At 44.2% G+C, this 25918-nt stretch overlaps 1 protein-coding gene across 1 annotated transcript in view; it reads left to right on the forward strand.

The window, feature by feature from the left end:
- The window catches only part of LOC123484205 (slit homolog 3 protein-like), a 346208-nt gene that overhangs the window by 20007 nt on the left and 300283 nt on the right, over positions 1-25918 (forward strand). Inside the window, 2 exon segments of the mRNA XM_045214275.1 lie at positions 7147-7218; positions 15573-15644. Of these exon segments, the coding sequence (XP_045070210.1) occupies positions 7147-7218; positions 15573-15644 (144 nt within the window).

Raw genomic sequence — 25918 nt, forward strand, 5'->3', positions numbered from 1 at the left:
TTGCCTTTAACCATGTTGCCTTTACCCATGTTGCCTTTACCCCATGTTGCATTTAACCATGTTGCCTTTAACCATGTTGCCTTTACCCCATGTTGCCTTTAACCATGTTGCCGTTAACCATGTTGCCTTTAACCACGTTGCCTTTACCCCATGTTGCCTTTAACCATGTTGCCTTTAACCATGTTGCCTTTAACCATGTTGCCTTTACCCCATGTTGCCTTTAACCATGTTGCCTTTAACCATGTTGCCTTTACCCCATGTTGCCTTTAACCATGTTGCCTTTACCCCATGTTGCCTTTAACCATGTTGCCGTTAACCATGTTGCCGTTAACCATGTTGCCTTTACCCCATGTTGCCTTAAACCATGTTGCTTTTAACCATGTTGCATTTAACCCATGATGACTTTATGCCATGTTGCCTTTAACCATGTTGCTTTTAACCATGTTGCCTTTAACCTTATTGCCTTTAACCATGTTGCCTTTATCCCATGTTGCCTTTAACCATGTTGCCTTTATCCCACGTTGCCTTTAACCATGTTGCCGTTAACCATGTTGCCTTTAACCTTATTGCCTTTAACCATGTTGCCTTTATCCCACGTTGCCTTTAACCATGTTGCCGTTAATCATGTTGCCTTTAACCTTATTGCCTTTACCCCATGTTGCCTTTAACCATGTTGCCTTTAACCATGTTGCCGTTAACCACGTTGCCTTTAACCATGTTGCCTTTAACCATGTTGCCTTTACCTCATGTTGCCTTTATCCCATTGTGCCTTTAACCATGTTGCCTTTACCCATGTTGCCTTTAACCATGTTGCCTTTAACCATGTTACCTTTAACCATGTTGCCGTTAACCATGTTGCCTTTAACCATGTTGCCTTTAACCATGTTGCCTTTAACCATGTTGCCTTTACCCCATGTTGCCTTTAACCGTATTGTCTTTAACAATGTTGCCTTTACCCCACGTTGCCTTTAACCATGTTGCCTTTAACCATGTTGCATTTAACCATGTTGCCTTTAACCATGTTACCTTTACCCCATGTTGCCTTAAACCATGTTGCTTTTAACCATGTTGCATTTAACCCATGATGACTTTATGCCATGTTGCCTTTAACCATGTTGCCTTTAACCATGTTGCCTTTAACCATGTTGCCTTTACCCCATGTTGCCTTAAACCATGTTGCTTTTAACCATGTTGCATTTAACCCATGATGACTTTATGCCATGTTGCCTTTAACCATGTTGCCTTTAACCATGTTGCCTTTAACCCATGATGACTTTACCCCATGATGACTTTACCCCATGTTGCCTTTGACCATGTTGCCTTTAACCATGTTGCCTTTATCCATGTTGCCTTTAACCATGTTGCCCTTAACCATGTTGCCTTTAACAATTTTGCCTTTACCCCATGTTGTCTTTAACCATGCTGCCTTTAACCATGTTGCCTTTAACCATGTTGTCTTTACCCCATGTTGCCTTTAACTATGTTGCCTTTGACCATGCTGCCTTTAACCACGTTGCCTTTAACCATGTTGCCTTTACCCCATGTTGCCTTTAACCATGTTGCCTTTAACCATGTTGCCTTTAACCATGTTGCCTTTAACCGTGTTGTCTTTAACAATGTTGCCTTTACCCCATGTTGCCTTTAACCATGTTGCCTTTAACCATGTTTTCTTTAACCATGTTGCCTTTAACCATGTTGCCTTTACCCCATGCTGCCTTTAACCATGTTGCCTTTAACCGTGTTGTCTTTAACAATGTTGCCTTTACTCCATGTTGCCTTTAACCATGTTGCCTTTACCCCATGTTGCCTTTAACCATGTTGCCGTTAACCATGTTGCCTTTAACCATGTTGCCTTTAACCATGTTGCCTTTAACCATGTTGCCTTTAACCGTGTTGTCTTTAACAATGTTGCCTTTACCCCACGTTGCCTTTAACCATGTTGCCTTTACCCCATGTTGCCTTTAACCATGTTGCCTTTACCCCATGTTGCCTTAAACCATGTTGCTTTTAACCATGTTGCATTTAACCCATGATTACTTTATGCCATGTTGCCTTTAACCATGTTGCTTTTAACCATGTTGCCTTTAACCTTATTGCCTTTAACCATGTTGCCTTTACCCCATGTTGCCTTTAACCATGTTGCCATTAACCACATTGCCTTTATCCCATGTTGCCTTTAACCATGTTGCCTTTATCCCATGTTGCCTTTAACCATGTTGCCGTTAACCATGTTGCCTTTAACCATGTTGCCTTTAACCATGTTGCCTTTAACCATGTTGCCTTTAACCATGTTGCCTTTACCCCATGTTGCCTTTAACCATGTTGCCGTTAACCATGTTGCCTTTAACCATGTTGCCTTTAACCATGTTGCCTTTAACCATGTTGCCTTTAACCATGTTGCCTTTACCCCATGTTGCCTTTAACCATGTTGCATTTAACCATGTTGCCTTTAACCATGTTGCCTTTACCCCATGTTGCCTTAAACCATGTTGCTTTTAACCATGTTGCATTTAACCCATGATGACTTTATACCATGTTGCCTTTAACCATGTTGCCTTTAACCATGTTGCCTTTAACCATGTTGCCTTTACCCCATGTTGCCTTAAACCATGTTGCTTTTAACCATGTTGCATTTAACCCATAATGACTTTATGCCATGTTGCCTTTAACCATGTTGCCTTTAACCATGTTGCCTTTAACCCATGATGACTTTACCCCATGTTGCCTTTAACCATGTTGCTTTTAACCATGTTGCCTTTAACCATGTTGCCTTTAACCATGTTGCCTTTAACCCATGATGACTTTACCCCATGTTGCCTTTGACCATGTTGCCTTTAACCATGTTGCCTTTATCCATGTTGCCTTTAACCATGTTGCCCTTAACCATGTTGCCTTTAACAATTTTGCCTTTACCCCATGTTGCCTTTAACCATGTTGCCATTAACCACATTGCCTTTATCCCATGTTGCCTTTAACCATGTTGCCTTTATCCCATGTTGCCTTTAACCATGTTGCCGTTAACCATGTTGCCTTTAACCATGTTGCCTTTAACCATGTTGCCTTTAACCATGTTGCCTTTAACCATGTTGCCTTTACCCCATGTTGCCTTTAACCATGTTGCCTTTAACCATGTTGCTTTTAACCATGTTGCCTTTAACCATGTTGCTTTTAACCATGTTGCCTTTAACCATGTTGCTTTTAACCATGTTGCCTTTAACCCATGTTGCCTTTTTAAGCATGTTGCCTTTAACTATGTTGCTTTTAATCACGTTGCCATTAACCCACGTTGCCTTTACCCCATGTTGCCTTTAACCATGTTGCCTTTAACCATGTTGCCTTTAACCGTGTTGCCTTTAACCATGTTGCCTTTAACCATGTTGCCTTTAACCATGTTGCCTTTAACCCATGATGACTTTACCCCCATGTTGCCTTTAAGCATGTTGCCCTTAACCATGTTGCGTTTAACCACGTTTCCTTTTACCCCATGTTGCCTTTAACCATGTTGCCTGTACCCATGTTGCCTTTAACCATGTTGCCTTTACCCATGTTGCCTTTACCCCATGTTGCATTTAACCATGTTGCCTTTAACCATGTTGCCTTTACCCCATGTTGCCTTTAACCATGTTGCCGTTAACCATGTTGCCTTTAACCACGTTGCCTTTACCCCATGTTGCCTTTAACCATGTTGCCTTTAACCATGTTGCCCTTAACCATGTTGCCTTTACCCCATGTTGCCTTTAACCATGTTGCCTTTAACCATGTTGCTTTACCCCATGTTGCCTTTAACCATGTTGCCTTTACCCCATGTTGCTTTAACCATGTTGCCGTTAACCATGTTGCCGTTAACCATGTTGCCTTTACCCCATGTTGCCTTAAACCATGTTGCTTTAACCATGTTGCATTTAACCCATGATGACTTTATGCCATGTTGCCTTTAACCATGTTGCTTTGTAACCATGTTGCCTTTAACCTTATTGCCTTTAACCATGTTGCCTTTATCCCATGTTGCCTTTAACCATGTTGCCTTTATCCACGTTGCCTTTAACCATGTTGCCGTTAACCATGTTGCCTTTAACCTTATTGCCTTTAACCATGTTGCCTTTATCCCAACGTTGCCTTTAACCATGTTGCCGTTAATCGTTGCCTTTAACCTTATTGCCCTTTACCCCATGTTGCCTTTAACCATGTTGCCTTTAACCATGTTGCCGTTAACCACGTTGCCTTTAACCATGTTGCCTTTAACCATGTTGCCTTTACCTCATGTTGCCTTTATCCCATTGTGCCTTTAACCATTGTTGCCTTTACCCATGTTGCCTTTAACCATGTTGCCTTTAACCATGTTGCCTTTAACCATGTTGCATTTAACCATGTTGCCTTTAACCATGTTACCTTTACCCCATGTTGCCTTAAACCATGTTGCTTTTAACCATGTTGCATTTAACCCATGATGACTTTATGCCATGTTGCCTTTAACCATGTTGCCTTTAACCATGTTGCCTTTAACCATGTTGCCTTTACCCCATGTTGCCTTAAACCATGTTGCTTTTAACCATGTTGCATTTAACCCATGATGACTTTATGCCATGTTGCCTTTAACCATGTTGCCTTTAACCATGTTGCCTTTAACCCATGATGACTTTACCCCATGATGACTTTACCCCATGTTGCCTTTGACCATGTTGCCTTTAACCATGTTGCCTTTATCCATGTTGCCTTTAACCATGTTGCCCTTAACCATGTTGCCTTTAACAATTTTGCCTTTACCCCATGTTGTCTTTAACCATGCTGCCTTTAACCATGTTGCCTTTAACCATGTTGTCTTTACCCCATGTTGCCTTTAACTATGTTGCCTTTGACCATGCTGCCTTTAACCACGTTGCCTTTAACCATGTTGCCTTTACCCCATGTTGCCTTTAACCATGTTGCCTTTAACCATGTTGCCTTTAACCATGTTGCCTTTAACCGTGTTGTCTTTAACAATGTTGCCTTTACCCCATGTTGCCTTTAACCATGTTGCCTTTAACCATGTTTTCTTTAACCATGTTGCCTTTAACCATGTTGCCTTTACCCCATGCTGCCTTTAACCATGTTGCCTTTAACCGTGTTGTCTTTAACAATGTTGCCTTTACTCCATGTTGCCTTTAACCATGTTGCCTTTACCCCATGTTGCCTTTAACCATGTTGCCGTTAACCATGTTGCCTTTAACCATGTTGCCTTTAACCATGTTGCCTTTAACCATGTTGCCTTTAACAGTGTTGTCTTTAACAATGTTGCCTTTACCCCACGTTGCCTTTAACCATGTTGCCTTTACCCCCATGTTGCCTTTAACCATGTTGCCTTTACCCCATGTTGCCTTAAACCATGTTGCTTTTAACCATGTTGCATTTAACCCATGATTACTTTATGCCATGTTGCCTTTAACCATGTTGCTTTTAACCATGTTGCCTTTAACCTTATTGCCTTTAACCATGTTGCCTTTACCCCATGTTGCCTTTAACCATGTTGCCATTAACCACATTGCCTTTATCCCATGTTGCCTTTAACCATGTTGCCTTTATCCCATGTTGCCTTTAACCATGTTGCCGTTAACCATGTTGCCTTTAACCATGTTGCCTTTAACCATGTTGCCTTTAACCATGTTGCCTTTAACCATGTTGCCTTTACCCCATGTTGCCTTTAACCATGTTGCCGTTAACCATGTTGCCTTTAACCATGTTGCCTTTAACCATGTTGCCTTTAACCATGTTGCCTTTAACCATGTTGCCTTTACCCCATGTTGCCTTTAACCATGTTGCATTTAACCATGTTGCCTTTAACCATGTTGCCTTTACCCCATGTTGCCTTAAACCATGTTGCTTTTAACCATGTTGCATTTAACCCATGATGACTTTATACCATGTTGCCTTTAACCATGTTGCCTTTAACCATGTTGCCTTTAACCATGTTGCCTTTACCCCATGTTGCCTTAAACCATGTTGCTTTTAACCATGTTGCATTTAACCCATAATGACTTTATGCCATGTTGCCTTTAACCATGTTGCCTTTAACCATGTTGCCTTTAACCCATGATGACTTTACCCCATGTTGCCTTTAACCATGTTGCTTTTAACCATGTTGCCTTTAACCATGTTGCCTTTAACCATGTTGCCTTTAACCCATGATGACTTTACCCCATGTTGCCTTTGACCATGTTGCCTTTAACCATGTTGCCTTTATCCATGTTGCCTTTAACCATGTTGCCCTTAACCATGTTGCCTTTAACAATTTTGCCTTTACCCCATGTTGTCTTTAACCATGCTGCCTTTAACCATGTTGCCTTTAACCATGTTGTCTTTACCCCATATTGCCTTTAACTATGTTGCCTTTGACCATGCTGCCTTTAACCATGTTGCCTTTAACCATGTTGTCTTTACCCCTTGTTGCCTTTAACCATGTTGCCTTTAACCATGTTGCCTTTAACCATGTTGTCTTTAACCATGTTGCCTTTAACCATGTTGTCTTTAACCATGTTGCCTTTAACCATGTTGCCTTTAACCATGTTGTCTTTACCCCACGTTGCTTTAACCATGTTGCCTTTAACCATGTTGCCTTTAACCATGTTGCCTTTACCCCATGTTGCCTTTACCCATGTTGCCTTTACCCCGTAGTGTGAGAACATTGCCTTTACCCATGTTGCCTTTAACCATGGTTTGAGAGCATGGCCTTTACCCATGTTGGCTTTACCCCATGGTGTGAGAGCATGGCCTTTACCCATGTTGTCTTTACCCAATGGTGTGAGAGCATGGCCTTTACCCATGTTGCCTTTACCCCATGGTGTGAGAGAATGGCCTTTAACCATGTTGCCTTTACCCCATGTTGCCTTTAACCATGTTGCCTTTACCCATGTTGCCTTTACCCCATGTTGCCTTTAACCATGTTGCCTTTACCCATGTTGCCTTTAACCATGGTGTGAGAGCATGGCCTTTAACCATGTTGCCTTTTATTTTAATATTTTTTATTTAACCTTTATTTAATTAGGCAAGTCAGTTAAGAACAAATTCTTATTTGCAATTTACAATGCCTTTACTGCATGGTGTGAGAGCATGGCCTTTATATACTGATGTAATTGTATTTATTGATTATGTTGTCTCTCTCTTTTCTGTCAGGCACCTAGAGGACAACCAGATCACAGTGATTGAGAGGGGGGCGTTCCAGGACCTCAAACAGCTGGAGAGACTGTAAGTATCCCTAGCTGACCTCCCTCCCTACCCAGCAGTCACTGCAGTAGACTGTCACCCTCTTGACACTTTTCACCCCTACTGTTTGTGTTTGGGTATTTACACTGTTTCTGTATGCTTAAGTGTGTGTGTGTGTGTGTGTGTGTGTGTGTGTGTGTGTGTGTGTGTGTGTGTGTGTGTGTGTGTGTGTGTGTGTGGGTGTGTGCTTGTGCGTACGTGTGTGTGTGTGACAGGTTAGCATTTTTCATCATGAATCTTGTTCTGGAGGCAGCTCTGCAGAATGGTCACTAGCTGGCACAGCCACAAAGTCATAAAATCTGATTTTAAAACCTAACCTTAACCCTAACCACACTGCTAACCCATTCAGCATCGTTCACACCCTCTTAAGCCTTAGCCCCACCCATTTTGTTATTTATTTATTTATTTACTAAGGATCCCCATTAGCTGCTGCCAAGGCAGCAGCAACTCTTCCTGGGTCCTGCAACATTAAGGCAGTTATATACAATTTAAAATATTACATTACATTATATTTCATAACATTTTACCCAATACATTTAGTGTGTTCCCTCAGGCCACTACTCCACTATCATATATTTACAATACAACATCCATGTCTACGTGTGTGTTGAGTGAGTGTCTATATGTACAGTTGAAGTCGGAAGCTTACATACACCTTAGCCAAATACATTTAAACTAAGATTTTCACAATTCCTGACATTTAATCCTAGTAAAAATTCTCTGTCTTAGGTCAGTTAGGATCACCACTTTATTTTAAGAATGTGAAATGTCAGATTAGTTGTAGAGAGAATGATTTATTTCAGCTTTTATTTATTTCATCACATTCCTAGTGGGTCAGAAGTTTACATACACTCAATTAGTATTTGGTAGCATTGCCTTTAAATTGTTTAACTTGGGTCAAACATTTCGGATAGCCTTCCACAAGCTTCCCACAATAAGTTGGGTGAATTTTGGCCCATTCCTCCTGACTGAGCTGGTGTAACTGAGTCAGGTTTGTAGGCCTCCTTGCTCGCACACGTTTTTTCAGTTCTGCTCACAAATGTTCTATAGGATTGAGGTCAGGGCTTTGTGATGGCCACTCCAATACCTTGACTTTGTTGTCCTTAAGCCATTTTGTCACAACTTTGGAATTATGCTTGGGGTCATTGTCCATTTGGAAGACCCATTTGCGACCAAGCTTTACCTTCCTGACTGATTTCTAGAGATGTTGCTTCAATATATCCACATAGTTTTCCTTCCTCATGATGCCATCTATTTTGTGAAGTGCACCAGTCCCTCCTGCAGCAAAGCACCCCCACAGCATGATACTGCCACCCCTGTGCTTCACGGTTGGGATGATGTTCTTCGGCTTGCAAGCCTTCCCCTTTTTGCTCCAAACATAACGATGGTCATTATGGCCAAACAGTTTCTCCAAAAAGTATCTTTGTCCCCATGTGCAGTTGCAAACCGTAGTCTGGCTTTTTTATGGCGGTTTTGGAGCAGTGGCTTCTTCCTTGCTGAGCGGCCTTTCAGGTTATGTCGACATATGACTCGTTTTAATGTGGATATAGATACTTTTGTACCTGTTTCCTCCAGCATCTTCACAAGGTCCTTTGCTGTTGTTCTGGGATTGATTTGCACTTTTCGCATCAAAGTACATTCATCTCTAGGAGACAGAACGTGTCTCCTTCCTGAGCGGTATGACGGCTGCGTGGTCCCATGGTGTTTATACTTGCGTACTATTGTTTGTACAGATGAATGTGGTACCTTCAGGCGTTTGGAAATTGCTCCCAAGGATGAACCAGACTTGTGGAGGTCTACAATTATTTTTCTGAGGTCTTGGCTGATTTCTTTTTATTTTCCCATGATGTCAAGCAAAGAGGCACTGAGTTTGAAGGTAGGCCTTGAAATACATCCACAGGTACACCTCCAATTGACTCAAATTATGTCAATTAGCCTATCAGAAGCTTCTAATGCCATGACATCATTTTCTGGAATTTTCCAAGCTGTTTAAAGGCACAGTCAACTTAGTGTATGTAAACTTCTGACCCACTGGAATTGTGATACAGTGAATTATAAGTTAAATAATCTGTCTGTAAACAATTGTTGGAAAAATTACTTGTGTCATGCACAAATTAGATGTCCTAACCGACTTGCCAATTGTGATACATTGAATTATAAGTGAAATAATCTGTCTGTAAACAATTGTTGGAAAAATTACTTGTGTCATGCACAAAGTAGATGTCCTAACCGACTTGCCAAGACTATAGTTTGTTAACAAGAAATTTGTGGAGTGATTGAAAAACAATTTTTAATGACTCCATCCTAAGTTTATATAAACTTCTGACATCAACTGTATGTGTGTATGTACCTGTGTGTGTGTCTCTTCACAGTCCCCACTGTTCCACAAGGTGTATTTTTACATTCAGCTCATTGACACCTCAGTCAATCTCTCTTCCACTGAGCCAGTAGAGACTGACATTTTTGTCATCAATGTTAGCTCTCCATGTACTTTTAAGGGCCAGCTGTGCTGCCCTGTTCTGAGCCAACTGCAATTTTCTCAAGTCCTTCTTTGTGGCACCTGACCACAATACTGAACAGTAGTCTAGGTGCGACAAATCTAGGGCCTGTAGGTCCTGCCTTGTTGATAATGTTGTTAAGAAGGCAGAGCAGCGCTTAATTATGGACATACTTCTCCCCATCTTAGCTACTGTTTATTCAATATGCTTTGACCATGACAGTCTACGATCCAGGGTTACTCCAAGCAGTTTAGTCACCTCAACTTGCTCAATTTCCACATTATTCATTATGAGATGTAGATGAGGTTTAGGGTTTAGTGAATGATTTGACCCGAATACAACGCTTTTAGTTTTGGAAATATTCAGGACTAACTTATTCCTTGCCACCCATTCCAAAACTAACTGCAACTCTTTCTAAGTGTTGCAATTATTTCAGTTGCTGTAGTAGCTGACGTGTATAGTGTTGAGTCATCCGCATACATAGACACACTGGCTTTACTCAAAGCGAGTGGCATGTCATTAGTAAAGATGGAAAAAGCAAGGGGCCTAGACAGCTGCCCTGGGGAATTCCTGATTCTACCTGGATTATGTTGGAGAGGCTTCCATTAAAGAACACCCTCTGTGTTCTGTTAGACAAGTAACTATTTATCCACATTATAGCAAGGGGTGTAAAGCCATAACACATACATTTTTCCAGCAGCAGACTGTGATCGATAATGTCAAAAGCCGCACTGAAGTCTAACAAAACAGCCCCCACAATCTTTTTAGCATCAATTTCTCTCAGCCAATCATCAGTCATTTGTGTAAGTGCTGTGTTTGTTGAATGTCCTTTTCTATAAGCATGCTGAAAGTTTATTGTCAATTTGTTTACAGTAAAATAGCATTCTATCTGGTCAAACACCATTTTTTCCAATAGTTTACTAAGGGTTGGTAACAGGCTAATTGGTCGGCTGTTTGAGGCAGTAAAGGGGGCTTTACTATTCTTAGGTAGCGGAATCACTTTTGCTTCCCTCCAAGCCTGGGGGCACACACATTCTAGTAGGCTTAAATTGAAAATATGGCAAATAGGAGTGGCAATATCGTCCGCTATTATCCTCAGCAATTTTCCATCCAAGTTGTCAGACCCCGATGGCTTGTCATTGTTAATAGACAACAATAATTTGTTCACCTCTTCCACACTCACTTTACGGAATTCAAAATTACAATGCTAGTCTTTCAAATTTTGGTCAAATATACTTGGATGTGTAGTGTCAGAAATTGTTGCTGGCATGTCATGCCTAAATTTGCTAATCTTGCCAATGAAAAAATTATTAAAGTAGTTGGCAATATCAGTTGGTTTTGTGATGAATGAGCCATCTGATTCAATGAATGATGGAGCTGAGTTTGCCTTTTTTCCCAAAATATCATTTAAGGTGCTCCAAAGCTTTTTACTATAATTCTTTAGGTCATTTATCCTTGTTTCATAGTGTTGTTTCTTCTTCTCTTTATTCAGTTTAGTCACATGATTTCTCAATTTGCAATACTTTTGCCAATCGGTTGTGCAGCCAGACTTATTTGCCATTCCGTTTGCCTCATCCCTCTCAACCATACAATTTTGCAATTCCTCATCAATCCACAGGGATTTAACAGTTTTTACAGTCATTTTCTTAATGGGTGCATGCTTATTAGTAACTGGAATAAGCAATTTCATAAATGTGTCAAGTGCAGTGTCTGCTTGCTCCTCATTACACACCACGGACCAACATATATTCTTTACATCAACAACATAGGAATCACTACAAAACGTATTGTATGACCTCTTATACACAATATTAGGCCCAGCCTTTGGAACTTCGGTTTTCCTAGATATGGCTACTATATTGTGATCACTACAGCCAATGGATTTGGAAACTGCTTTCAAACAAATCTATGCAGCATTAGTAAAGATATGATCAATACATGTTGATGATTTAATTCCTGTACTGTTTGTAACCACCCTGGTAGGTTGCCTGATTACCTGAACCAGGTCGCAGGCACTGGTTACAGTTTGAAGCATTCTCTTGAGTGGGCAGCCTAATGACAGTCAGTCAATATTTAAATTACCCAGAAAGTATACCTCTCTATTGATATCACATACATTATCAAGCATTTCACACATGTTATCCAGATACTGACTGTTAGCACTTGGTGGTCTATAGCAGCTTCCCACCAGATTGGCTTTAGGTGAGACAGATTAACCTGTAGCCATATTACTTCAACAGTATTTAACATGAGATACTCTCCAATCTTCACAGGAATGTGGTTCTGTATATAAACAGCAACACCTCCACCATTGGTATTTCTATATTTTCTGTAAATGTTATAACCTTGTATTGCTACCACTGTATCATCAAAGGTATTATCTAAGTGAGTTTCAGAGATAGTCAGAATATGAATGTCATCTGTAACTAGCAAATTATTGATTTCATGAACCTTGTTTCTTAAGCTACATATGTTAACGTGGGCTATTTTGAGCACTTCTTCTGGGATGCTTACTTGTTTTTATTGTTTTACTGGGAAGCTTAGCAGCAGTAGATGTGCTCATGTTCTTTATGTTAGTGCATGGTGAGTTGCACACAGTGGACTGCCTCCTCGGCTACATCGGCTCAGTGCTAACAGTATAAATCTGATTCTTAGGCACATGATTACTGCACACAATAGCTGTAGGATCATCGGTGGCATTCAGGGCAGTTAGAGGGACATAAATTAGGTTACTTATATTGTGACTACCAACGCCCCTGATGTAATGAACATTTGCTGAAGCATTTTGACAACTCTGCGTCACAATGGTAGGGATTAGCTGAGCTGGGCTTGGGTCATTGTTAAGTCATTGTCTCAACGCAGCCTTATACTGCTGTGAAAGGATCCAGGAACCCAAATAAATAATTTGGGTGGATCCCATCCTCCTTATAAAACGTGTTTTGTTTCCAAAAGGTATCGAAATTGTCAAAAAAAGTTACACCCATTGAGCTTCAATAATCACGTAGCCAGTTGTGAAGAGCAAGAATCCTGCTAAAGCGTTCAATGCCACGATTCAGAGAGGGCACAGGGCCAGATATGATAGGTTTTTTGTTAGTGTCTAGCAGAGAGTCAATCAGCTTTTTAAAATCCAGTTTCAACTGTTCAGAGCTGCCCTTCATAATGTCATTAAAACCCACATGGACTACGATAGTACATTCGGGAGCAGCTTAGTAATGTCATTTACTCGAGCTCCAGGATAGGACATTGTTTTTGCATCAGGAACGGTCACATTTCTTACCATGAAGCTGCCCAAAATCACGGCTGGTGAGAAGGATGAGGAAATTCGCCCACTCCCATGCTTCACAGGATGCAGGCCTCCAAATCTTTAAGGATTCACATGTGAGGCCATGTGCTAAACAGAGTAAACAACCAAAGATTTCAAGACTAAAAGTGGTAAAAGTAGGAGCCTACAATAAGAAAAAACTCCATGAAAAAATACACTTTATCAAGTCCTTGACCAATATCCTAATGTGACTTTGGTGCTGGTCATGTTGTTCTTCACATTACCATCTCTGGTAAACACACACTATATCAAATAAAATCTATGTTTATTTGTCACATGCACAGGATGCAGAAGGTGTAAACACTACAGTGAAATGGTACTTGCATAGTAGCAATATCAAAAACAGATAAATGTCCAGATAAAAATATCTTATAAATATTTTATCATTATTAGATGATGCTTACCTGACACACTTGTCTAAATTGATGGGTCATGTGAAGGAAATGCTTTAACTTCCCCCCAGCCACATCTAGCTAAGTGGATGGGTCACTTTTGTCTAGACATGTACACATGTACATTACATGTACATTATGAAATACAATAGATGGCCGTAATCACCCCCAGATACACCTGGCTAACTTGATGGGTCATGTAATCATCTGGCGAAGTGGTGTCTTTTGTTTAGACATGTAGCTAGCTAGCTAAACAATGAACCGGCATAATCCCAACTCATACTACTACCAATTCAAACATTGTCATAGCTGTAGTATGAATCTGCAGGTAGCTAAGGAGCTAACCAACTAGGTTCAATGTTAACTAGCTAATATTAGGCTATAATTAGCGATGCAAAAACGAAAAATGAATAAAAATAAGACGTTCAAATGCCTCTCCTGTGAAGTAGTGACGTGCGACATATGCCTAGCTTCCTAAAATGAGTCACATATGTGCACTCAGAAGCACTCAAAAAGCCCTATTTATGTAAGGATGATCAAGTTTGCATAAACATTAAAGTCACCTGCTGCACTGAGTGTGAATGTCAACACACTGATGTGAAACTAGACACTGGGCTTACTGACCTCATTAGTGTCACTGGGTTTCTTCTGGTCTGGAAGTAGCTGGCGAGACCACAAACTGGTAACTAAACCAAAACCATCCATGCCAGGCTTGGCAGCCAGGTTTATGGTTAGTACTGAGGTGTTACATGACAGGGATGACACACTGACAGAGATCATAGACAGGGCCATGAGAATATCTGTCTCCAGTCATGTTGTCTCTCTCTGGGGGAAATGTCTGGCAGTAAGAGGTGAGGGAGTTCAACTGAAGAATCAGTACAGAATGGAGCAAAACAGATCTGATTTACTTCGATTAGATAAGTCCCAACCATTAAGTGGTACATCAGTTTTATTGGAGATTCCAGTCTAGACAACGTAGGTGACAGCTGATCTGCTCTCTAATGCTATGTTTCTCATTGAGGTCACATCAAAGGTGGAGGCCTTAGCTTTGAGCTATTGTGATTTGTGGCATAACAGTGTGGAAGTTTGATATGCTAGCTGACTAGGTATTAGGTTAGCCTCGAGTCTCTCTGACCATGCGGTGGTGTAGGCCAGGGATGGATGAGGACAGAACAGAGGGAGACAGATGGAGTGTGATCCGGCTCTGATGGCGTGTTACATGACATCCTAAATCCTCCTCCACTCCTCCACATACCTCAGCTCTGCCCTGTGACCCCCTGTCCTCCCTATACCCTCCCGTCTCAGAGAAAGGCTTTGGTGCCATGAAGGTCTATTCCCCCGAACTCCCCATGTTAGCCTGTGGAGCCTCCTCACAGTGATAATGGCCTTTAAATAATTCAGATACCTTCAGAGCTTGGTAACTTCTTATGCCTATTTTCATAGGAAGTCACCCGCTTTCCCATAAGCCTTAGCCCAGCTGTGAACTCTTGACCCCCAGGCGCTGCCATTGGCTCATCCCAGTCTTCCTTTACTGCGACCAGGGTCACCCCACTTCAGAGGTTCTAATCTGAACGATTGATTTGAGCGTCTGTGTGTCATTTACGTTTTCTCCTGCCTTCTCATCAATCTCTGTTCCCAATGCTTGATGTTGCTCTGTTTCTGTGTTTCAGAATGTCCCCTATGTCAGTCTCTCTGTGTCTCTCATTACACCACACACAAACACAGACCAAACTCTATTCATTTAACATAGTTAAATGTCAGAGTGCCTCATCAAAACGGCGGTTGTTTTGACCACACTGATGTTCTCGCCCTTCCCTTCCCTTCCCTTCCCTTCCCTTCCCTTCCCTTCCCTTCCCTTCCCTTCCCTTCCCTTCCCTCCTTCCCTTCCCTTCCTTCCCTTCCTTCCTTCCTTCCCTTCCCTTCCTTCCCTTCCCTTCCCTTCCTTCCTTCCCTTCCCTTCCCTTCCCTTCCCCTTCCTTCCCTTCCCCTTCCTTCCCTTTCCTTCCCTTCCTTCCCTTTCCCTTCCCTTCTCTCTCTCTCTCCCTCTCTCTCTCTCTCTCTCTCTCTCTCTCTCTCTCTCTCTCTCTCTCTCTCTCTCTCTCTCTCTCTCTCTCTCCCATAAAGGCGTCTGAACCGGAACAAGCTGCAGGTTCTCCCAGAGCTGCTGTTCCAGTCCACCCCCAAGCTGGGCCGTCTGTAAGTCACAACGCTACTTTTCTTTGATGTCAGATCGCTGGAAAACATCACAGTCAACTTCCCCACTGTTTTAATTTCAATCATTGTCCTTGAAGGGGGTTTGCTGCTAAAATATTTAACTTCCCATACGTTTTAAAGAGGCGGTACGCAGTCAGTGCAGGGACAATGTGTTATTATTCTTCAACCCCCCAGATGTTGGCCTTTTATTTGGGTTGTGGTTGTAAGGCATAAGGTGACACAGCCCCACTCTGTACTCCTGTACATGAGGTGAAGGTGTGCTAGGGGGAATGTTTTCCTCGGACCGGAGGGGGACATTGCAGAATTTGTATTCCCGAATATTCGCAGAGTCCTTTGAATGTGTGGCCAGGTCACACCGCAGCCGTTAGCCTTGCTGTCAGGGAAGACTGAAGGTAGTCCTCTGAGAAACATTCTTGCTCAGGTTGGCCCTGGGTGGAACAGGTTGGCCCTGTGTGGAACAGGTTGGCCCTGGGTGGAACAGGTTGGCCCTGGGTGGAACAGACCGACCGGCCCTGAACTTTACTAGTGTTTACTTTAGGGGTCTCTCAACAAGTGGAGGAATATGGAGCAGCGTTGGGGTTTAAACTTCTCTATTAACTCAGGAGCAGCGTGTTGTAGAATATTCTAATCAATTGAGAGAGACTTTGTCATTTCTTCAACAATCATCTTTATTCAATATCGATTTAACTATTGCAATAATGAGACTGGACGACCCCACACTCTTGAGTTTTGGACTGAGAGCCTGACCTTACAGAGGAATCCTGGTTCTTATATATGGCTGGTTCCACCCCTCCCATGCAGATCGGGTGCCATCAAATCAAATCAAATCAAATCAAAATGTATTGGCCACATGCGCCGAATACAACAGGTGCAGACATTACAGTGAAATGCTTACTTACAGCCCTTAACCAACAGTGCATTTATTTTTAACAAAAAAGTAAAATTAAAACAACAACAAAAAAAGTGTTGAGAAAAAAAGAGCAGAAGTAAAATAAAATAACAGTAGGGAGGCTATATATACAGGGGGGTACCGGTGCAGAGTCAATGTGCGGGGGCACCGGCTAGTTGAGGTAGTTGAAGTAATATGTACATGTGGGTAGAGTTAAAGTGACTATGCATAAATAATTAACAGAGTAGCAGCAGCGTAAAAAGATGGGGTGGGGGCAGTGCAAATAGTCTGGGTAGCCATGATTAGCTGTTCAGGAGTCTTATGGCTTGGGGGGTAGAAGCTGTTGAGAAGTCTTTTGGACCTAGACTTGGCACTCCGGTACCGCTTGCCGTGCGGTAGCAGAGAGAACAGTCTATGAGTGGGGTGGCTGGAGTCTTTGACAATTTTGAGGGCCTTCCTCTGACACCGCCTGGTATAGAGGTCCTGGATGGCAGGAAGCTTGGCCCCAGTGATGTACTGGGCCGAACGCACTACCCTCTGTAGTGCCTTGCGGTCGGAGGCCAAGCAGTTGCCATACCAGGCGGTGATGCAACCAGTCAGGATGCTCTCGATGGTGCAGCTGTATAATTTTTTGAGGATCTGAGGACCCATGCCAAATCTTTTCAGTCTCCTGAGGGGGAATAGGCTTTGTCGTGCCCTCTTCACGACTGTCTTGGTGTGTTTGGACCATGATAGTTTGTTGGTGATGTGGACACCAAGGAACTTGAAGCTCTCAACCTGTTCCACTACAGCCCTGTCGATGAGAATGGGGGCGTGCTCAGTCCTCTTTTTTTTCCTGTAGTCCACAATCATCTCCTTTGTCTTGGTCACGTTGAGGGAGAGGTTGTTATCCTGGCACCACACGGCCAGGTCTCTGACCTCCTCCCTATAGGCTGTCTCATCGTTGTCGGTGATCAGGCCTACCACTGTTGTGTCGTCGGCAAACTTAATGATGGTGTTGGAGTCGTGCCTGGCCATGCAGTCATGGGTGAACAGGGAGTACAGGAGGGGACTGAGCACGCACCCCTGAGGGGCCCCCTTGTTGAGGATCAGTGTGGCAGATGTGCTGTTACCTACCCTTACCACCTGGGGGTGGCCCATCAGCAAGTCCAGGATCCAGTTGCAGAGGAAGGTGTTTAGTCCCAGGATCCTTAGCTTAGTGATGAGCTTTGAGGGCACTATGTTGTTGTACGCTGAGCTGTAGTCAATGAATAGCATTCTCACGTAGGTGTTCCTCTTGTCCAGGTGGGAAAGGGCAGTGTGGAGTGCAATAGAGATTGCATCATCTGTGGATCTGTTGGGGCGGTATGCAAATCGGAGTGGGTCTAGGGTTTCTGGGATAATGCTGTTGATGTGAGCCATGACCAGCCTTTCAAAGCACATCATAAGCCACCTTGGGTTCATCCTATGGTTATCTGCAGCTGGTGTTGTTTTATCCCCCATTCCGGCTTAGTTTCCCAGATGCAAGAATGATTAGAAACAATGAGGGGTTTAGCTCAAGCTATCTCTAGTGACCATACGCCCAGATTAGCTGCAAGGAGCTAAAGTGGAAACCATCCCTTTACCAAAACACAGCATTAGTAGAACAGTAATGTCTTACTCTTTGTTAAGTATATAATTGTTAACTATTAATATCAAGCGAATCAGGTAAATACGTAATTTTTCTCTCACAAGCGTTGGGGTTTAAACTTCTCTTTTAACTCAGGAACAGTGTTGGGGTTTAAACTTCTTTATTAACTCAGGAACAGCGTTGGGGTTTAAACTTCTCTATTAACTCAGGAACAGCATTGGGGTTTAAACTTCTCTATTACTCAGGAACAGTGTTGGGGATTAAACTTCTCTATTAACTCAGGAACAGTATTGGGGTTTAAACTTCTCTATTAACTCAGGAATAGCATTGGGGTTTAAACTTCTCTATTAACTCAGGAACAGTGTTGGGGTTTAAACTTCTCTATTAACTCAGGTTTAGTGGGGTTTTAAAATTCTCTATTAACTCAGGTTTAGTGGGGTTAAAAAATTCTCTATTAACTCAGGTTTAGTGGGGTTTTAAACTTCTCTATTAACTCAGGTTTAGTGGGGTTTTTTGTTCTCTGTGAAATGTTTCCATTAGGCAAAAAGAGATTTGAAAAGCCAGATAACAACCAAATCCCTTTCGAAATGTACTTGTTCCCTTCATTGTTTTGGAGATTACTCCAGATTTGAATTCATGACCTCTTTGTTCACACTGTGCGGCTTCGTTTTGTGGTGATGATTTGATCCCCATTTGACGACAGCAGTAATGGCTCTGTTTAAAGAAATTAGACTCTCTTTACGTCAACTGTGGCCAATTGATCAGCAGTTTGTATTTCTCCTCTGGGCTATCAATGCTGTCTAAGAAACACTTGTTGAGAAATAATGACAGTTTTATTTCCTCTCCTCCCCGTGCTGCTCCACCTTAAAAGCACAACTGGCAATTCATTATTTATCAGAGGTTAATAAGCCATTCTTTACAATCCCAGACAGTTTCTTAGGAGTGGAAAGAATGGACAAAGTCCAAAGCAAGTATTGTAAATCTCTCTGCTCGTATCTTTTTACCATCAGCAAATCTGAAGTTTCCCCAAAGTTATTTTGCTGTCTAAACTAGCTTGTAATGAAGGCTCTCATAATCTGGTCAGAGAGAGAGGTGGTTTACGATCGGGTTCATAACCTCTCCCTGTCATACTGGTTTATTCTCTGTGATGTTAGTGTGATATGAATTGCCTAACCCCTAACCCTGGTATAAAAAACCCTGCTCGGACTGGCCAGACCGGGGCAGCTGTAGAAAGCATACGCAGTGCATCACAGTCCGACAGGGTTATTCGATGTGAGTCCGGCCCTCGCCCTCTCCCTTCATGCTGGCCAGCGTTTCCAGAAACATGCTGCTGCTTTGGGTCGGGTCAGATTAAGGTAATGGCTGCGTTCATTAACTTAGCTAGAGGAGAAAGAGTTAAGGCAGGCAGACAGGGGAGTGGAAGTGAATGGAAAAGAAAGATGGTCTGTCCTGTCGGTCCGGTGGACTCTGATGTGAATGTGCCATCATGCAAACACATGCATAATAGATAAGCTGGAGACAGTGGTGGCGGAACAGACCATCATGTATGATGGAGCCACTGGGTTGCTGGCTGGGGCATTTGTGGTCACTGCTCCCTGTGCAGGCCCGCTCTGCCTGGAAGGAATGCGGTTAGAGTTACAGGGCAGATACTGCAGCGCACTGTCTGTCTGGGCATTCTATCTTTCTCTCTCTCTCTCTCTCTCTCTCTCTCTCTCTCTCTCTTTTTTTTTCTCTCTGCTCTGTATCTCTATCCTCCTCCTCCTCCTCATCTTCACTGACTCCTCCTCTAGACAGCCAGTCTTCATCCTGAAGGCTAATGGAAAGCAAATTAAGAATTAGAGGGAGGCCATGAAGATGCCTGTTCCTATTTATTAATGGTGACTGGGAGTGGGCCCCCCATATTAACTCCACTTCCTCCTGGCTGGTCGCTGCGCGGTGCTGGGCTGCACTGTAGTGTTTCAGTCAGCGATACCCATGGGACTCAACCACCCCCTGCCATTATACCCTGCTCAGGTTGCATGTGATTGGTGCACAATGTTGTCGTCCCCCCCGTCCCCCCCGTCCCCCCCTCTCTGGTCAATTGAGAGTCCGGTCTTGGTCTTGGTGACCAATTATCAGTTTCTGAGTAGAGAGCAGTTAGCTGGTCTGAATGCTACGGCCAGTAGTGTACTGTGGTAATGTAGAGAGCAGTTAGCTGGTCTGAATGCTACAGCCAGTAGTGTACTGTGGTAATGTAGAGAGCAGTTAGCTGGTCTGAATGCTACGGCCAGTAGTGTACTGTGGTAATGTAGAGAGCAGTTAGCTGGTCTGAATGCTACGGCCAGTAGTGTACTGTGGTAATGTAGAGAGCAGTTAGCTGGTCTGAATGCTACGGCCAGTAGCGTAGTGTGGTAATGTAGAGAGCAGTTAGCTGGTCTGAATGCTACGGCCAGTAACGTAGTGTGTAACGTTAGCTGGTAATGTAAATTTCGCTACTCCTCAGAAACTCCTTGTGATTAATCATGCCAGAAGAAGAAGTCGTCTGATGCTAGAGGCTGGGCACGGGCCAGCTACACCCCCACTCCCCCCCCTCCCCCCACTCCATACCCCCCTCCCAAACACCACTATTGTTTGCACAAAGTTTGTTTTTGTGTCAGGAATCGTTCCGTTGTTTTACCATCACTCCGTGTGTTCCCATCACTCCGGCTCCAGCTCCGGCTAGTTTGGTGTCCACGGCACTTCATATTTGCGAGAAACAAATAACTTACAGACATTTGGCTTCTCACGCCTGGTCCACCTCCCTGTTTGATCCTGTTGGACGAGGAGTGATTTAGCTAACACACGGAGGGACCAGGTGGAGCTTTTTCATAGTCCTCTCCTCTGTGTTAAAGCATGGTGCTTTAAACCAAAGCCTGCAGAACAGACAGACAGACATGTGGAGTACTGTAGCACCGCGCCAAGCTTCGTATCAGTGTTTCTCTATAAAGCTGTTAAGCTGGCGAACAGGCTGTGTGGCTGTGTACTGTCTGACCACAGTGCTCCTCCTGCCTGCGATAGCTGCCTAATAATTCAATATGTCCCAAACACATAAACCATGGAGTCCTGGCACGCAGCTCCGCCAGTGGGCCCTTGTTTTCAGAGAAACTAAGCTCTCCCAGAATGCAAGCCAAATGTCTTCCAAAATAGGGCTGCACTCAGCCAGTTTCTAGAGGCCAGACAGCTTTGTGATTTACTACAAAGACATATTTATATAAATACAAGCTACAAAGACATATTTAGATAAATACAAGCTACAAAGACTTTGGAGCTCTGCTGCTGAGCCAATGACAACCGGCCGAGGCACAGCCTGTTGGTAGATACTGAACTCTTTTTATTTATTTGTATCAATGATATTGTTTTGTTTTTGTGTTTTCCACGATGAGTTAGTTAGTATGCAGAGAGGGAAGTGTAAAAGTGTTCTGAGTGGAAGCTGTCGGCTAGGTGGGAGGTCCCACAAGACAAGATCAAACAGTGAAACTTAATATAGCCAATTAAGCTCCAACAGGAGATCTGTCAATTAGTACACTCCCCCTCTCTCTACAGTATACAGTTGAAGTCTGAAGTTTACATACACCTTAGCCAAATACATTTAAACTCAGTTTTTCACAATTCCTGACATTTAGTCCTAGTAAAAAAAAATATGTATTCACTAACTGTAAGTCGCTCTGGATAAGAGCGTCTGCTAAATGACTAAAATGTAAATGTAAAAATTCCCTGTCTTAGGTCAGTTAGGATCACCACTTTATTTTAAGAATGTGAAATGTCAGAATAATAGTAGAGAGAATGATTTATTTCAGCTTTAATTTATTTCATCACATTCCCAGTGGGTCAGAAGTTTACATACACTCAATTAGTATTTGGTAGCATTGCCTTTAAATTGTTTAACTTGGGTCAAACGTTTCGGGTAGCCTTCCACAAGCTTCCCACAATAAGTTGGGTGAATTTTGGCCCATTCCTACTGACAGAGCTGGTGTAACTGAATCAGGTTTGTAGGCATCCTTGCTCGCACACGCTTTTTCAGTTCTGCCCACACATTTTCTATAGGATTGACGTCAGGGCTTTGTGATGGCCACTCCAATACCTTGACTTTGTTGTCCTTAAGCCATTTTGCCACAACTTTGGAAGTATGCTTGGGGTCATTGTCCATTTGGAAGACCCATTTGCGACCAAGCTCTAACTTCCTGACTGATGTTGCTTTAATATATCCACATAATTTTACTTCCTCATGATGCCATCTATTATGTGAAGTGCACCAGTACCTCCTGCACCAAAGCACCCCCACAGCGTGATGCTGCCACCCCCGTGCTTCACGGTTGGGATGGTGTTCTTCGGCTTGCAAGCGACCCCCTTTTTCCTCCAAACATAACGATGGTCATTATGGCCAAACAGTTCTATTTTTGTTTCATCAGACCAGAGGACATTTCTCCAAAAAGTACGATCTTTGTCCCCATGTGCAGTTGCAAACCGTAGTCTGTCTTTTTTATGGCGGTTTTGAAGCAGTGGCTTCTTCCTTGCTGAGCGGCCTTTCAGGTTATGTCGATATAGGACTCGTTTTACTGTGGATATAGATACTTTTGTACCTGTTTCCTCCAGCATCTTCACAAGGTCCTTTGCTGTTGTTCTGGGATTCATTTGCAGTTTTCGAACCAAAGTACGTTCATCTCTAGGAGTCAGAATGCGTCTCCTTCCTGAGCGGTATGACGGCTGTGTGGTCCCATGGTGTTTATACTTGCGTACCATTGCTTGTACAGATGAACGTGGTACCTTCAGGCGTTTGGAAATTGCTCCTAAGGATGAACCAGACTTGTGGAGGTCTACAATTTTTTTTCTGAGGTCTTGGTTGTGTCATGAGCCCTCTCACTCCACCGGGTTACCACCTTAATTTGCTTCCACTCTGCTCACCTCCCTCTCTCTACTCAGCCTAACTAGCTCCACCTGTCCCTGCTCTGCTCGGCTCTAATTACTCTGCCAGCTGCGCTGCATTACCCACTAACCTCTCCCAGTATTTAAGGCCCTGTCTTTCAGCTCTCCGGTGTCAGATCGTCTGCAAAGCTCACACCCGGAACCTGTTTGCTCGCGCTTCTGGCTCACCCTGGTTTTGTGACCCCGGACCTGCCTGTTTTTGGATACTCTTCTGCCTCAGGAGATCCAGACCTGCTTCTGCCATTACGACTCCTGACTACTCTTCAATCCCGGTAACTCTGACCAGCCTTCTGCCTTGCTACTACGTATTTTGGATTTCCCTTGTACTGTACTGCTGCCTGGTTTCATTCCGCCCTGTTGTGTCTGTGTCTCCCCCCAGGACTTCTGGACCACCCACCACCGGCTTCATAGGACGCATCGCTGCCACTGGGGGGCACAGACCCAGCGCATTGGACGGGATCCCTGTTACCCCTGGAGCCTTCATTCACTCCCTACTTCCCTTTTCCCTTAAGTTTAATAAACTTTCTGGTGTGACGCAATTGTGGTCCTCTGGTCGTCTGTCTGAACCGTGACAGTACGATCTGACCATTATGGACTCAGCGCACACTTTCCCCGACATGGAAACCGATGAGCATGAGCAGCAGTTCCAGCAGCAGCAACAACAACTCGCCATGATCATTCAACTCCTCACCAACCTTACCCCAGCCAGTCTGCCCACCAGCCCAGCCCCCCGAGTTACCTGCCCCGGTCATTGCAGCCGCTGCTCCGAACCCAAGATTGGAAACCCCGAGCGGTTCAACGGCGATTCAACCCAGGTCCGGCCATTCCTGACTAGCTGCCGACTTCAGTTCTCCTTGCAGCCAAGGACCTTCGCCACGGAGGGGGCTAAAGTTGGGTATGCCATCACTCACCTGACGGGCCGAGCTCGACTCTGGGGAACAGCAGAGTTCGAACGTCAAACCCCCGCATGTGCTACCTTCGACCTGTTTGCTGAGGAGATGCTGAAGGTGTTTGACCTGGATTCACCCACCGCAGAGGCGTCTCGTGAACTGTTCAGTATTCGACAAGGCAGACGTACAGTCGCAGACCATTCCATCGACTTCCGAACCCTGGCTAGACGAAGTTCTTCGGAACACACCATCGTTGGTGGACGCGTTCTTCCATAGTTTGGCTGACTATATCAAGGACGAAGTTGGTCTCCCATGAACTGCCTTCCACTCTTGATGAAGCCATCGCACTGACTGTCAGGATCGACAGAAGGATACAGACCCGTCGTCGTGAGAGGGGGGCGCCAAGGTCCACCTACTACCGGCATTCGGAGAGATCCGACTGGGCTCCTGTCATCTACTGCCACTCACCCAGGTCAGCTTGATCAGTCTGAGCCTATGGAGATTGGGCGAGCCTCCCTCACTCCTGCAGAGCGCCAGCGCCGCTTCACCTCAAACCTCTGCCTCTATTGTGGAGGTGATGGACATCGTGTGGTAACCTGCCCTTTAAAGGGCCGAAGCTCACCGGGCGTAGGGGGAGCCCGGTTGAGTTCAATGACCATCCAGTCCTCCGACCACAAACCCCTGCTGCAAGTTCACCTCCGCCTCTCTGACTCAACTCACACCCTGGCTGCTCTGGTGGATTCTGGCGCCGAAGCCAACATAATGGACATCAAGCTGGCACGCCAACTGGGACTGGAGAACCTCCGTTTGACACCTCCTATTCCTGCCCGGGCACTGGACGGACACTTACTCGGATCGGTCACTCATGTCACGGCCCCCGGTCTCGATGGGTCTGTCCGGAAACCATCAAGAAACTATCCAGTTTCACCTGCTCCCCTCTCCAGGCCAACCCCTCATCCTGGGTTACCCATGGCTCCGCCGGCACAACCCTCAGCTCGACTGGGTGACCGGGGTGATCAGGGAGTGGGGGAGAGGACTGCCACCGAACCTGCCTGCTTGCTGCCGCACTACCCCCTCGGCCAGTACCTACTAACTCCGCTCCTGACCTCTCCAATGTCCCAGAATGCTACCATGGTCTCAGAGAGGTGTTTAACAAAGCAAGAGCCACATCTCTGCCCCCCTCACCGACCGTACGACTGTGCCATCGACCTCCTCCCTGGAACAGCTCCTCCAAGGGGTCGTCTTTATTCGTTGTCTGCTCCTGAAAGAAAGTCCATGGAGGACTACATCAATGGCTCTCTGTCCGCAGGATTAATCCATTCATCTTCATCTCCTGCTGGTGCTGGCTTCTTCTTTGTGGGGAAGAAGGACGGATCTCTTCGCCCCTGCATCGACTACAGGGGACTCAACGACATCACAGTGAAGAACCGTTACCCTCTGCCTCTGCTCACCTCTGCTTTTGAGTTGCTCCAGGGAGCCACTGTTTTTACCAAGTTGGATCTCAGAAACGCTTACCACCTAGTGCGGATCCGGGAGGGAGATGAATGGAAAACCGCATTCAATACACCAACAGGCCACTACGAGTATCTGGTTATGCCTTTTTGGCCTCACCAATGCTCCTGCTGTGTTCCAGGCTCTAGTGAATGATGTACTGCGGGACATGTTAAACAAGTTTGTCTTCGTTTACCTGGATGACATCTTAATTTACTCCAGAAACCTGTCTGAACACACCCGCCATGTCCAGCAAGTCCTTCATCGTCTTCTGGAGAATTCCCTCTACGCCAAGGCAGAGAAATGTGAGTTTCACGTCAAGACAGTGGCCTTCCTGGGGTACATAGTGGCAGAAGGAAGTATCCAAATGGATCCTGCCAAAGTATCAGCAGTCACTTCATGGCCAGTTCCGGAGAACAGAAAGAAGCTGCAACAG

This window comes from Coregonus clupeaformis, unplaced genomic scaffold (assembly GCF_020615455.1).
Source record: "Coregonus clupeaformis isolate EN_2021a unplaced genomic scaffold, ASM2061545v1 scaf0229, whole genome shotgun sequence".
Taxonomy (NCBI): Eukaryota; Metazoa; Chordata; class Actinopteri; order Salmoniformes; family Salmonidae; genus Coregonus; species Coregonus clupeaformis.